Source organism: Drosophila hydei, unplaced genomic scaffold (assembly GCF_003285905.1).
Source record: "Drosophila hydei strain 15085-1641.00,03,60 unplaced genomic scaffold, DhydRS2 tig00000149-arrow-pilon, whole genome shotgun sequence".
NCBI lineage: Eukaryota > Metazoa > Arthropoda > Insecta > Diptera > Drosophilidae > Drosophila > Drosophila hydei.
The window spans coordinates 220064-234604 of record NW_022045678.1 but is presented as its reverse complement, the minus strand read 5'-3'; the positions used below and the strand labels follow the sequence as shown (position 1 = coordinate 234604).

Genomic DNA, 14541 nt, shown 5'->3' with positions numbered 1-14541 from the left:
GTTTAAAAAAAGAGCCACTCTTTAGTCGAACTTAGAATTTAATCAACATTATACAACGAAATTGATAATGGAACTACAACTTGGATTTCATGGCTTCGTTGTCGAGGACAGCTTTCATTTCCAAGAAAGCGCTTGTAAGCGCCGCGGCGAACTTGATGGGGTCCGTTTCTTCATTTGAAGCCCACGCTGAGATAGCCACGATAATATCAGACTCGCGTGGATTATAACAGCAGCCGTATCCGTCAGCGGTGTTCGGCCCGTAGCCCATGAAGGCCTCGTACACGGAAGCCACTTGCGATGTGGACACACGGTAGTGTTTCGACTTCATGTATCCCAATGATGAAAAGAATTTGGGTATTGGCAAGTTGTGTTCTTCGGCCATCAGCTTCAGACCCAGGAGATGGCGATCTACGCCGCGACCCTGCAGCGCCTGTTTCGCATACGCTTGATGACCACTGACAGCATCGCGCAGTGCTTTAACACGTTCCTCGAGATAGGTGCCTGAATCGGTCATCACCTTGCAAAAGGCGAGTGATTCATTCGAACAGGAGCGTATAGTTTCTGTGCGTCCATTGGCAAAAATACGTAAGTGAGCCGATTCGTATTGAGCAGCCGGCACTTTGTGAAGTCTGTAGAATAACTACATTAGATATTTGTGGACAATTTTATATATATATATAATATACTTGTAAAATGCTAATTGCAATGCCATCTGCACGAAGCTATCTGGTCCCAGACGCATACTTTTAATATATCCCTTGCCGTAACACTCAAATTTTAGCACCTTCATCTGCAGATTTTTAATAAGTTTATCGACATACGTTGTAGAATAGAACAGCAATTGATCAATGCACGGATTCGTCGTACTGAATTTGAGCTTCTCCGGCTTTTGGGACACATTGGAGCCGCATTCACCATATTTCTTGTCCGCTTCCCTAAACAATTAAAAACCCAATTTAGAAACACGAAAATAAGATCAATTTTGTTGGGACACTATACATTTTTATACATACATTTTCTTTACTACGTAGTCCATCATCATAGCAATAGGTTGACCTTCAGCTGGAGAATGTTCATAGGTGAAGCCAACGTTTCCATTTGGATTGACTACCAGTTGTATGGTTTTGTCCATCCAACGATTGCCGGTGTTCACTTTACTACCCCCACCATGAATCAGCGACAGGATCAATTCATCGGCTCGGTTAGCGGGCTCATACGGCACAAATTCATCCAGAGAAACAGTGAAGAGTGATGTCTGTATTTCTGTTAGTGTCTTACAATTGTCAGGATCTTTGCTCAATGCCTCATAGGCCTCGGCCCAATTATCGCGCGTGTCTGCGGTGAAAATACCAAAAGGTATACCATGCTCTTTTTCCGCATTCATAATTGATGTTAATTGTTGAGCTAACACAGGAGCAGATAAGATTTTATTGTCTTTGTCGTACGGGATCAGCTTGTAGAACTGTTGGATTATAAGCAAATATGTTAAAGTAATCAGAGATATAACAAACTGAACCTACATGATTTTTGTATATGACCACAATATGTTTGGAGCAGGGGTTATATATTAGCTCATCCGTGATGCGTACTGGTATACGACAGGTGCCAAAGACCTTGCCGAACTGACCATTGTCCAACTCATTTTTGCCCATTTTGACAATTGGTATCTTACCAGCATCAACAACGCCTTTAAACTCGCATAGTCCATATATAACTTTGGCCGTATAGTTAAGAAATTCGGTATTATCTTTAAAGCTCGCAGGGGGGAATGTCATGCCGGGACTAACATAAATGGTGACAGGATCACGATATTGTAAATAGGCGAACTTTTGCCAACGGTCTGCAAGCCAGTTACATTCCTTCTTGCCAGCCTCCTCGAGCAGTAGTTGCAGTTTATCCCCTTCATTGTCTTTAAAATCAGATGTTATTTGTTGCTGTTTTTTGAACTCTTCTGCTGTAAGTAGAGGCTGAACGGTGGCCATAAAACGATCCATGGTCTCTTTCAGTGGCAGTACAGGATACTGTAAAAGATTCTGCTTCTGTTTCGAGATCTGTTTGTCTCCCGATGAATCGGGTATTTTTGTGGCAAAGCAGGCAGGCGGCACCAGTTTGACAAGAGCTTCCGATGCTTCTTTAGCGTTGACGGAGCCTTTAGTCTGTTGGAAAGTGTATTAATGTGCATTCGTTTATAATATTCTCATTGTTTACCAAATTCCAGAAAACCATTCCATTCTTTAACAATCTCATTTTGGATTTGGAGTCTTCTACGTTGGTCTCAACTGTGAAGCTGCAATGAAAAAAATACACATACGCACAATATTATCGTAATCCAAAGGTTATATTGTTTGTTTCTGTGTGTGTGTGTGTGTGTGTATTCTTCACCTTTGGTTAGTGTGCATAATCGTAAAGACTTTGCGATAAGCAGGGCGTTACAATTAACGTTAGCGACAACACGGGCACACTTGGCAAATAAATAATATAAATGCAAAAGCCCAATATCTGTTGGTCCACGTAGGCAAAAGTGCAGTTAACAAAATTGATATCTCAGAAAACACGACCGGTTTCTTTTTTACCAATATTATAACTGTGCTGTCGCAGTCACAGTCGCTGCCGTTGTCGTTGCCTTTTCCCGAACCTGTAGCTGGGTTGTTTTGCTATCGCTGCCGACGTTGGCGTCAGCGTCGATGTCGGCATCGAAAGTGAGAGCGGTTTGAGCAATGCCTGTTGCCAATTGTTGATCTCTGTTGTTGTTGTACTGTCGGGTACAAAGTCTGTGGACATCTTTTTCTTACCCTGCGTCCTCTGAATTATTATTAGCGGCTGTCTTTTTGAATTTGTATCTTTCTATATGTTATAAGGCCGCAATATGCTATGACATATTTTTTGAAAATAAAATGGGGCAATATACTGTACAAAGTGGTTTAACTTTTTATCCAAATAAGATATTTTTTGCAATAGTGACGTGAGTTCAAATAAAAAGCATTCATTTCGCGATACTATCGCCGATGAAGATAGAGATGAATACTGTTAAGTAATTCTGTTAGCTGGTGGAGTAATTCTGTAAAGTTAGCATTAAATTCGTATGCGGAAAATTTCAACTCATGCAATGTTTTTAACAAATTAAAAACCTATCTTCAATTCGTACTTCAGTTCAATGGTATACATTTTGAAATGTAATGTTATATATTATTGAAACATAAATGCAATTTTTTGTATTTTATTTGATGCATTTATTGCAGTTTGAATGGTACAATTACATGGTCTAAGGCTAAGATATTTAATTTGTTGTACAAACGCCTCGCTTTGTAATGCGTTTGCGCATAAATTCTGTTTCAAATACAAAAATCACAGCAATTCTTAGCATAGATTATGAACTTGAACTACAATTGTTGTGCTTATTTTTCTTATTCAGATTTCATTCATAATTTGCTTTAATTCAAATTTAAATTCAAATCATTTGTGGCACCTCATGGAGGTGACTTGTTAACTAAAATTAAAGCGAAAGTTAACTTATAAACTGCTTAAACTCGATATATAAATAATTCCATACAAATTTTAGTTTTTTTTGTTTTTTTTTTTTTAGTTTTTGTAAAAAGCCGCATTCAGCACTTCTTGTGCTGTTTGTGTTTGGTATACACAGATATAGTGAGAGGATATACATACATCGTTCTTTTGTTGTCTAAAGCTATCACAGTATTGAAAAAAAAACCAGCACTTGGCTTTCATATTATTTACACAATCAAAAAAATGCTATATAAAACCAAAAGCGGCGATGCCAATGCCCAACCAAACTAGCAAACTAGCTACTACATCATCTATATGGAGATACCGACAACCTAAACTAAATACTAAACTGGTGGCTTATTTCTAGACATGCTTCGTCATTCCTGTCGTCCCGCCAAACTTCTCGGGATGTGCATAGGGTGTCCAACTTGTCTTGCTGTTGTTTGTCGCGCTCAACACATTCATATACGAACTGGAACTAGAGTTGCTCGAGGCGGGCGACGAAGCAAAGCCGCTGCTGGCCAAACTAACGCCCAACTGTAAATAGAAAGAAAGCATATATTAGTTTAATTAACATATCAAGTGTATGCAAATCCCCTGAGAAGAATCAACACGCGTGGCTATTTTTTTTAACTGCCTTGCTTGCCCCGAAAACGAGTTTGTCGTCTGTTGCCGACTGCTGACTTTAAATCTAATCCATTTCATTTGACGCGCCCGTAAAATTTTACCATAAAAAAACAGCCGCAACCTAATGAACATTCAACCAGACACGTTAGACAGCTTGGCGACGATTTCCTTACACTTAGATCAAGCCTTCCCCTATACATATGGTAGATGATATAACCAATTACAGTTGCTTGGCTCACCTGTTGCTTCGCGCCTGTTTGGCTCGAACTGCCTGCATCGACAGTTACATCCAAACCGTTGTCATCAAAGCAATCTATGCAAATATCATCATCATGCTCCACTTCTATGCACGAACTGGATGTGGTTGAGTTGCGGCTAAGTGTAACAGTATCGCTCTCGTTGCCTTCGTCGCTGCTCTCCGCATCGGAGAGCGCTGGCTCCAGCTCCAGAGCGTATACAGACTGTCGGCGCTCCTGGTAGGCCTCGTCATCACTGCTGCCCCGTATAATAACATGTTTCTTGGCAATTGGCATATCGTCCAATAACTTCAATTCACACGGATTGTAAACCTGATTACCGCCGCCAATGATGCCCCCACTTCCCGTCAGATTCTGCAACAGATTTGCGCGTGCGTATTTGCCATCCGAAATGTTGGTTGCTTGGCGTGTAAAGCTGGACATGTGCAGGGTGGCACGTGTTATGGCATAGACCAGCAGGCCTACTCCCAGCACCAGAGCACCCCAGAAGCCCAAAGGATTGACCAGCGGCAAAAGATTCAGATAGAAATTGAAGCGCGTGTCAAGTTCATCCGGCAGCTTAGGCATCATCTAAACATAAGAATTTAACCATATTATACATATCCCATTATGGCAATGATATGTGTTTTTCACTTACGATCTCGAACCACAGCATTGGGGCAGTCAGATGACTAAACTGTGAGACTTGCGGATAGTTTTGCAGATCCTTGAAATGCATGTTGATTTGCACTTTTACGGACAGCGAGAGCGGCAGACCGGATTCCTGAAAGTGAGCGCAAATATGCAATTAATTTATGAACTAACCGGGTAGTGAAGTGTTATTTAGTTATTGAGTGCCAAGTACGACACCGTTTCGGCTAAACTTGGCCTAATTTTATTTAATTACTTAAATATAGGCCTGGTTTTTTTTGCGCTCTTTCCTTGAAATACATTGTTTGAGACTAAGTTGCTTCTATTGACATAGTGATTGATTCTACATTCGCATGACAATTATTTTTATGCATTTAAATATTTCATATTCCCCATATGCTGCGCCTTAATTGAACGTTAAGCAGTAATCGCACAAGTGTTGTTAAGTCGGCAAAGCAATTAGTGTTGTAGGCGGGCTTCAAGAATTATCGAATTTGCTGCAGCGATAAGTCTATCGCCTTAACTTTTGTGAAATGTGTAAATTTAAAATGCGTTTTCAATCGAAATGAAGGTTACAACGAATATCTTGTCAATCAAATTCCGTTAGCCTAACTGGCGCGAAGCTCAGATAGTATTTTATTTCCTGTTATACATAAATTTAATACAACTTTAAGTATGATCAGTTTAGTCGTGACTAGTTGTATTTACGGTTAACTTAATTAGCCGGAAATGTAAATATTGAAAACAGCAGCCAATATAAATTTCAATAATAAACAATTAATTTTCACGCGATTACACTCGATCGGAAGGTAAGCAAACAAAAAAAACAACATACAATAAAAACTACTGACAGCAATTGTCGACAGGGGCAATAACAACAAGTTTAGCATGATTAAGTCGAATATTATTTTAAACGAGTTAATTGTTACATTTAATGTGGTGAATGTTTAATTAAGTATTGCTTATATATTCTCGTAAATTTTGTTAATCGTTCAAACTGAAAGCCACTACTGCAAGGCAAGTTTTATTTTATTTCTTTTTTTTTTGTCAATTGGCAAGGTTACTTACAGGTTGTATGACAAATGCTGTTGAATGCTTTTCAGGATCAGGTTGCATGCCTGTAATGTTCTCCACCAGGCCAACGTCGCCATTCATAAAATGTGGGAAGCTGAGAGAGATGGGGAAACCATAATAACAATCCGTGACGTCAATCAAGCCAACCGGCTGGCAATCACCTGCAATACAGAAGAAGCAATTGCAGTATTACTATCAGTTTTCTTCTTCGTTTTTAACGGAAGAGAGAATAACATGTTATTGGATGCCTCCCATAAAAGGCAGCCAATTGCGTGTCTCAAAATTCTGACGCACGACTTTATCTAGATACTTTCATTGCAAACAATAAACAAAAAAAAAAAAAAAAAACAAAACCAAAACAAAGCGACAATAATACGAAATAAATGTTTCGAAACATGCGAAACGCGTTGGCGCTTTGTCGCGTTGTTCGTTTGCGTCAGAGCTTCGATATTATGGAATATTTTGGAGACTGCCCCCTCGGTCGAGCTAACAAGCCGTAAACTTGAAGCAACAAAACAAAACATTCGATGCCAACTGATAAACTGAATACTCTGAGGGGATATCAATTAGCTAGCGCAAGCGGAGGTACGTTTAAAAAACAAGAATTATTTGTGCTTTGTACTTAGCAATTAAATACATCGACGACGTCGATCATAAAGAACGAGACTTTGCTTCACTTGCTTGAATTCCAGGCACAGACAGCAGCATTACAAATTCAAATGCAATGAAGTAATAGTTCCAGAAAGATTTCTTTTTAATTGTTCCGACACTTAACCAGAAATGCTGTCCGTAGAAAATATGATGTAAGACTAGTTGAACTAATTGTGGGCTATTAAGCATTCGCGCGTTTACTGGACTTACCGTGGCGGCAGAAACATTTGTTGGCCTCATTGATGGCACCGTTGTCGAAGGCATTCTCCTCAAAGACATAGTTGTAGCCCTTCAGACTGCCAAACGTGCGCTCCTCACCATCTCGATACTGTTTACATCAAGAAAAAGATCCTCAATTATTATCTAAATGATGGCTGAAAGCTGATATCACTTACCAAATTGATGGGCCTGCACATGCTCTTACGGAAGAACTTGACTGTGTCGTTGGGCTGGATGAAACTCTTGAATTTCGTGCCATCAGAGGCATACTCAATGTTGTTGCAGTGATCACCCTCCCATTGGGGCAGCTTTGTCTCGCCCCGGTATGTGGCGTACAGACCCGATATGGCTGGATCTGGCACGCCCGTATAGAACGTCTCAAAGTCCGTTGAGAAATCATACATGCGATCAATCAATCCCACCTTCTCGAACGATATCCAATTGGGCAACAGCGTATTGCCCAGCGTCGCCAATGTCGATGGAAAGCCAAACATGAACTCTTTGGCCGTCATTCGGACAATCGGCTCCGATTTGGTGCTGGCAAAAAGTCCTTGCATTGGCAAGCGTACAAAGAAATAGTTACGATCGGCAGTTAAATGCGAAATGGCCTGAAAGGGAAAAAGATAAGAAAATTTAAGTAGATTTAGCCATAAAACAATATTAATAGTAATTAAACTTGGTACTGGTAAATTGGTATAGCGTCTTCAAATTCTTGGTAAGGACGACAAGCTGAGTCTTTGTAGCTATATCTATCTGTCCTATTTATAAACCCGAATCTATTAGATTTACATATTTTAATAGAATTTCCTCAATACCCCAAGCAATACAAGCTTATTATAGCTATCGATAAGTCATCTCAATTGCTTATTATCGATCAATATAGAAAATTGAGACATGGCCTTTTAGGCATAACTTGAATATCAATAAGGTTAAAGGAAACAAATTTCTCTTAAGCATAGACAAATTATTAAAAAATTCCTATTTTCTAGAAAGAGTGAAACTTTGTCTTAGAGCGTTCTTATTTTTGTTTTCAGTTTAATGTTAGGGAAAACCCATTTGATGACTGGTGTGCTAATTGCCAGCCATGTCAGGATCTATTCGAGCTGTGCGTGCCACATTAACAGCTGCTCAGCGGCTCGTTATCGTCATTAAATAGAGCACTTAATGCACAATAATAAATAATTACGTACTTCCTGTGCAGCAGGTAATGTTTTATAGGTGCCACGTAGCCCTGCACCCGGCTGACAGGCGCTTGTCAGATAAAATGCATTATTCAACATTTTGGATCCACATTGCACCCGGATGCTAAATGAACTCTAAACAAATCAAATTACTTTTCGATTTCCTCTTCTTCTTCGTCGCTCGATTGACATCACAGAAGCGAAGCTAAATTGGCATTTGTGCGCGACACAAAAGTGTTTTGACATAAATTAAGCAACTGCAACTATGTTAATTCTTAAGTTTTAATTGAAACATCATAAAGTCAACAACTAATTACAGTTCAAATGTGCATAAATATATAGATATATAGATATTTACTGATTGAATGTACGTAAATGCGGTTTTGATTTGTTTACGATATTAAAATGCGATATCGTCATTAATCAATAACAAACACGCCCACAGACAGCGGCAATAATAATTATTGTAATAAAAGCAACAATACTTTCGAAATACGCGCTAAGTGCTCGTGTGAGCGAGATAGCTGCCTATGTAATAGTTAACGGTAGCTACTCGCATGACGCGCCTGCTGCTGCTCACTTACTCACACTATGGCCATCCCTGTCGCACGCTCTCCCACAACCGCAAATGCTCATTGTGTGCAAATTAATTGCCCATCATTTAGTTAAACATGTTGGCGATAAAGTAACCACGGTAAAGTAACTGTATTGTTGTTGTTGCTAGTGTTAAAATGTAACGTTTATTGACCTAAACGTGAGTCGCGCCTTCTGTTAATGTTTTTGCTGTTTGCATTTCAGATCTGACTTTTTTTTTTCAATTTCAATTTCATTTTTGTTGTTTTTGTTTTCGTCATGTGAGCAGCACGCGATTTTGATTGTTATTGTTGTGTCAGTCTTAACGGTTAATTATGTAGTTATTTTCCCTGACAAATTACCCTCGATTATATCGAATGGCTCTACTCAATCGAGATAAAGCCAATAGTCAATAATCTGTTATCAGCTCGAATGAATTGGCCGGCATTGTATTCGGTCGGACAATTTAATTGTAATTCCAAGACTAAGGCATGGAATAAAACTAATAAGTATTTTGCTTTTTTTTGTTTTAATAAATAGGAATTTCCTTTTGGCTTGTTATTTGCAATTAGCATTTTCAATAGATTATTATAAGTATTTTTCCGTTGCATAATTTCGAAATACTACACGGAGATATTGCATATAAATGGCCGTTAAGATAAATAATTAGTTATTAAAAAATGAATATTTTCCAATATATATATTTTTAAGAAATTTTGTAATTTCTGTCATTGCGTTTTGTTATTAAATTTAGCATATTGCAGGGCGTACTTTTTTAAATATATTATATTTATATTTCAAATATTTAATATCAGAAAATGACTTTTTTGATATGATATATTATAAAAATATTCTTTCCTATATTGTTTATATATTTTGCTATATAGTTATAATAATATATTATATATGTATATATTTATAGGTATACCCCATATCGTACTCACCAGCATAGCTATGTTGAGCATGATGACCTCGTCGTCCTCCCGGCGACCTTCGGACAGATGCTCCTGCCAGACCAACGGATGGCTGGGCGTTGTGGACATCGTGTTGTTGTCATTGAATGTGATGTTCTCATGTGTCATGAGCTCTCTGGAAACATAAAGAATTCGAAATAAGTCTCCAATTGGATAAATGCTTTCCTTTGGCGACTCACTTGTACACATAGGGACCCACTTCCTCCACTTGCAGCTTTTCGCGACCCGCTAGAAAGGCCTCCGCATTGGTGATGTTGAATAAATATATTTTGATATATAAATCGACTGGTGGCTTGGCCCAAAGATTGAAGATTTCACCATTGTCGGCCATTACCAATTTCTGCAAGATCAAATTATAGTTTTAGATATATATGTATATTCCGATGAATATGGTGCTCTCAATGGCGGGCCAAATTGCAAGCGCCAAAAACGGATTGCATTCGAGAAACTATGTATTCGTATATTTGAGGTACGTGTCGTGTGTCGAAGGCAAGAGAATTGTTAATAGCGCATTATGATCGTCCGTCGACCATTTGGCAAAGGCTAAGGCTGAGGCAGTTAAAAAAAGCTTTAGTTTCTGTTTATTGGACTCACCCATTTGAATATCAAATCGTAGGGCTGAAATACTTTAACCAGCACCGCCGCTGTTATGGCCAAAAATCCAATGGCCAGCAGCAAAAAGGCGCCTGCAAAAAACAACAAAAAGAAACAAACATTATAGATTGACAATATCTATATATATACAGATATATATATGTGTTTGTATAGTATATTAAAATAAGTTGTTAAGTTTCGTCGAGTACATATAAATGACCTCATTAAGTTAATTAAGACACGATTAATTATGCATAAATAGGCAGCGTGTGCGACACGTAAAAATGAAAATTGAGAATTGAATTGAGAATTGAGCAGAAGAAGAAGAAACAAATATGAATTATGAAATTTGCATAACAAAAACTGATAGTGTAAAGAATTTCGACAAACAAATTTTAATTTTGCCGGCCTTTTGTAAAAATTATGAAAAGTTCTAAGAGAAGAACTCTCCACCCTTTGCCATGTGACACACCTGTGGGAATTATAATGCTAATTGACAGCAAATCTTATTGACTAGGATCATAGGCATAACATATTCTACTAGAGACTCTAATGAAAACTAACTGACAGTAGAGCTTAAATAAGTAATTTATTTAAGAGAGATTACACGAGTCATACCATCGACCCTGAAATGTTACCCGGTCTTAAGTCTTCTATAGTGTCTGAGCTCCATTGCCTGTCTGATGTAAATTATGTTAATCTCTATGGCAAGCATTATGTCCGAACAAGACAGTATCGCGACAGTATGCCGACAGCCACAGCTACATATATGTAGCTTGAGTTCTCGTTCGAGTCGGCCGAGTTCCTCGTGAGACTCTGACAAGTGCGCAATGTAAGTTGCTTGAATCACCAGCATGAGTCTTCAATCATTTAGCGCGACGCTCGATTATCGCCCCGGCTCGCTCCGACCCGCCCTTATTTATATATGCTTGCATACAAATCTCTTTATTAAGGCAATAACAAGAACAAAACTTGAACTGTTAACACTTCTGTGCGAGAGAGAGAGTTCACTGTGGCAAACGAGCACAGTCACTAGGCAACTTGTTCTCTCGATAATCGCAAAGGAATTTCAGCGAACGATGCGTGGCAAAGACACGTGCATGAGCTGCTGCTGCTGCTGCTGCCCAAGCAGATTGGGAGAGATGGCGGCCAGAGAACGGGTTTTCAATTATCAGCCCACAGCCATCAGCTATCAGCCATCAGCCATCAGCATTCAAATATACGACTACGCTTTAAAACGAAGAATTAAGAATATACATAAACTTTTGCTTTTCTATAGATCTATACATATATGCAAATATATATATAGATATATGTATATATAGCTGCTTAGCTTGCATCTGCCAAGGAATAGTCGATTGGTTTGTGCCAGCGACAGAGCCAGCGCCAGCGCCTTATAGCCATGACTTGTTTGGCTCTTAATGGGTTTACTATTAAAATGCACAGTGGGGCATATGACAAATAGAGTATATAAATAGCTATAGGATATTTTGGGAAGCATATATGTAAGCGATTTTATTGCTTTTAGAAAGGAAATATTCATGAATTTCTAAGAATTTGATATAAGAATCTACTAAATTGATTGAATTATAAAAACATATTTAAATCTAATACCTATAGACTTATAGCCTTTATGTAGAAGTAAAAGTCTTTCTATAGAACTCTTATTCAAAACTCAGATATTTTGGGTTAATCTAGCAAATATTCTGATTTATATATATAACATCTTTCAGCTTATTGTAACTCTAATATTGTAGGCTGTACTGCTGATCCTCTAGAGTAACTCTCATTTTAGAACTTCACAGTGAGAGCAGCTCCTCATTAGTAGCTCAGACACATATAATGAAAGACTGTTTCGAGTGCAAAAGTCTGATCTACTTAGTTTCCCTGGCAGTCCCATGTGCTATATGTGTAATAAATTTGTAAGCTAACAAACAGCTCGAAATCAGGCCAATAAGAAATCACACATGTTCTTAATCGATCAAGCTGAACGTACTCTCTCGTTACGTGATCGACTCATAAGTATTCCACTTTGATTTGTTTTCAAACTTGATGCAGAGTCAATTTAACTCACACTTAGCATTATAATTTGTATAACAATTAAAAAGATCAAGCCGATTAGCTGATCTTCAGTATTAAATAACACTTATTAAATCAGCGCAGCTTTTAGCAGTCGGCCAATCAATTCAGATATATATATATATATATGTATATTGTTTTTTTCACACCAGCCTAACTGATCCATGGACTAGATCGTACCGGTTAGAAACATCGCATATAATTCCGATTCGAATGATTCACATTAAAAGCGATCTTGATATTGAGTTAAGGCTATAGGATTTAGCCTCTTAGAGCATATCGTATTCGTTGCGACCTTGGAATTGAATCTTTTGTGGCTGCATTTGTCTTGAGCCGTGTGTATTTATATTGAACTTGTTCTGTGCCAATGTCTTCTGCTGGCCGTTTAGATCCTGTTGTGTCAGGCTCAACCAGTTTGAAAGGGAATTTTCCTTTACAGCCAATTGGTATTCTTTAGATGGCCGCCTCTTTTTATGATCACGAAAGAGCCATATAAAGACTTTATATCGAGCTACAGCAGTGCCTAGGTGTATGGGTATTACATTCCTAACCACTAACCGCCAGTTTATGACATAATGCTAGTTAATTACAGTTATTAAATAGTCTCTGATTGGCTTACACATCAATTGCCGGCGATTCTGTAATTGTTGAAAGTGACGCAGCTTCTCCAGCGAGAAGCGACGATGCGAATAGAGGGCACCCAGAAAATCCTTGAGCGACTGACGTCGCAACCGACGACGCACCACGGTCATAATGAGTGTATATCGATATGCTTTAACTGTTATTAACTATATATTATCTATATGAGTTTACACACATGAATATTTGTATTTATATTTGATGTGTTCGTTGCAAAGTCAAAGCCAAACTAAAAGTCGATGAATTGTCAAGGGTCCGATGTACCCTCGGCTACTTTCATTTCGAGCTCGGCAAATTATTAATTGCTTTTGATGCGCTCAGAAAGGGTATAACGCAATTCGCATGCAGTTTGTCGTTTCTATTTTTTAATTTACGAAACGGAATTGTAATATATATTTAGTTTAAATATATATTGAATAAGTATAAGAAACTCAGAAATAAGTTTGAAGAATTTGAGAATTTTTTTATGAGAAAAAACTAAAGTTAAAATTGAATTGATTTCTTAAAAATTAATGATGTAATTATATAAATTTAAAAAATTTTAAATAAAAATTATGTGTTAAGAAAATTGATTTAAATAAATATCAAACATAATTAAGAGCTCAAAGATAAGAAAAAAACTTGAAGTTTTAATGAATTTTTAGATCAAATATAAAACTTGAGTTAAAATTTCATTTACTTGAGTTTCTTGAAATAAAATTTTTTTGTCAAGATTTGTTTATATTAAATATACTAAAAATATATTAAATTAAATATATTAAATTAAATTAAATTAAAGTAATATATTAAATTAAATAAAAGTAGTTTAAGTAAATAACTTTGAAAACTTCAAGAAATTTAATAGATAAATATATATATGATATTTAAATAATTTATGTATATATATTTATTAAATATTAAAAAATATTTTTTGCTTAGAGAACTAATCTATTGAATTCAATAAATAGCACATTCAAATATATGCAGCATCTAAGCAATAGGGAAGTTAGTGTATTTGCTGGTTCGACTTGTTGTGTTTGCGTAACTTCAAACGCTTCATCATTTTCGATTGGCTTTTAATCAATCGTTTTGTATGCACTGGCAGTTCCTGAGCTTAGTGGTTAGGTGCAAACGACAAAGTTATGAACAAAGAACGCTTGGCTATATTTAAATAATGAAATCTTGATTTGCTTTGCGTTTGTTGTGCTCAAATTGAAAGTTGCCAAAAATAATAAACCGAATTAGATGCAGAAACAGAAAAAAAACAGCCCAGCGCTGCATATTGAAATTATGTTGATTTGTTGTTTGTTTGATTACTTTGTTTGTTACTCAAAATATTTATTTATAATTTTGTTGATGTGCGGCACGTTCGGCAGGTGCGCTTGCCACCCACAAAGATTTGGCAAAGAATTCGTGGGAATGGGCCACCAATTTGCAGTTGGAGCACGCAGCGCACGCGTTCAACAACAACACCAAGACAACAACATGTGCTCGCGAAAAAAACAAACACATTTACGAAGTGCCACCACGTTCGTGTCTTAAGTCTTTTGTTTGCTTATC

General features: G+C 37.5%; 2 protein-coding genes across 6 annotated transcripts in view; both read right to left on the bottom strand.

Moving 5' to 3' along the window:
- Positions 1-18: 18 nt before the first annotated feature.
- On the bottom strand, positions 19-2977 carry LOC111593143 (carnitine O-acetyltransferase-like). 2 transcript variants are annotated; one of them, XM_023305743.2, is made up of 7 exons: positions 2574-2977; positions 2383-2499; positions 2209-2287; positions 1521-2156; positions 1014-1462; positions 687-935; positions 19-629 (listed from the first exon to the last, which is right to left on the bottom strand). In XM_023305743.2, exons 2-7 carry the CDS (start codon positions 2397-2399, stop codon positions 74-76), a joined length of 1986 nt encoding a protein of 661 aa, XP_023161511.1. In that variant the 5' UTR covers positions 2400-2499; positions 2574-2977; the 3' UTR covers positions 19-73. The 2 variants fall into 2 exon arrangements, with proteins under 2 accessions (XP_023161511.1, XP_023161512.1); XM_023305744.2 differs by lacking the exon at positions 2383-2499 and having other exon boundaries at positions 2793-2977.
- A 242-nt stretch (positions 2978-3219) lies between these two features.
- The window catches only part of LOC111593146 (scavenger receptor class B member 1), a 29161-nt gene continuing 17839 nt past the window's right edge, over positions 3220-14541 (bottom strand). For 3 of the 4 annotated variants that reach the window (XM_023305747.2, XM_023305749.2, XM_023305750.2), the window contains 9 exons: positions 10285-10376; positions 9870-10030; positions 9661-9805; positions 7139-7570; positions 6954-7071; positions 6087-6253; positions 5026-5151; positions 4371-4958; positions 3221-4041 (listed from right to left, as the gene is read on the bottom strand). In XM_023305747.2, coding sequence (XP_023161515.2) covers positions 3868-4041; positions 4371-4958; positions 5026-5151; positions 6087-6253; positions 6954-7071; positions 7139-7570; positions 9661-9805; positions 9870-10030; positions 10285-10376 — 2003 coding nt within the window. In that variant the 3' untranslated portion in view covers positions 3221-3867. Of the gene's footprint in view, positions 4042-4370; positions 4959-5025; positions 5152-6086; positions 6254-6953; positions 7072-7138; positions 7571-9660; positions 9806-9869; positions 10031-10284; positions 10377-14541 lie in introns of all 4 variants that reach the window. The other variant, XM_023305746.2, reaches the window with a different exon arrangement.

Coding starts and splice junctions, on each gene's coding strand:
- LOC111593143 (XM_023305743.2), bottom strand. Junction 2,157..2,208: donor GAATGGTTTTCTGGAATTTG/GTAAACAATGAG, acceptor ACTTTCCAACAG/ACTAAAGGCTCCGTCAACGC. Junction 936..1,013: donor GACTACGTAGTAAAGAAAAT/GTATGTATAAAA, acceptor TTAATTGTTTAG/GGAAGCGGACAAGAAATATG.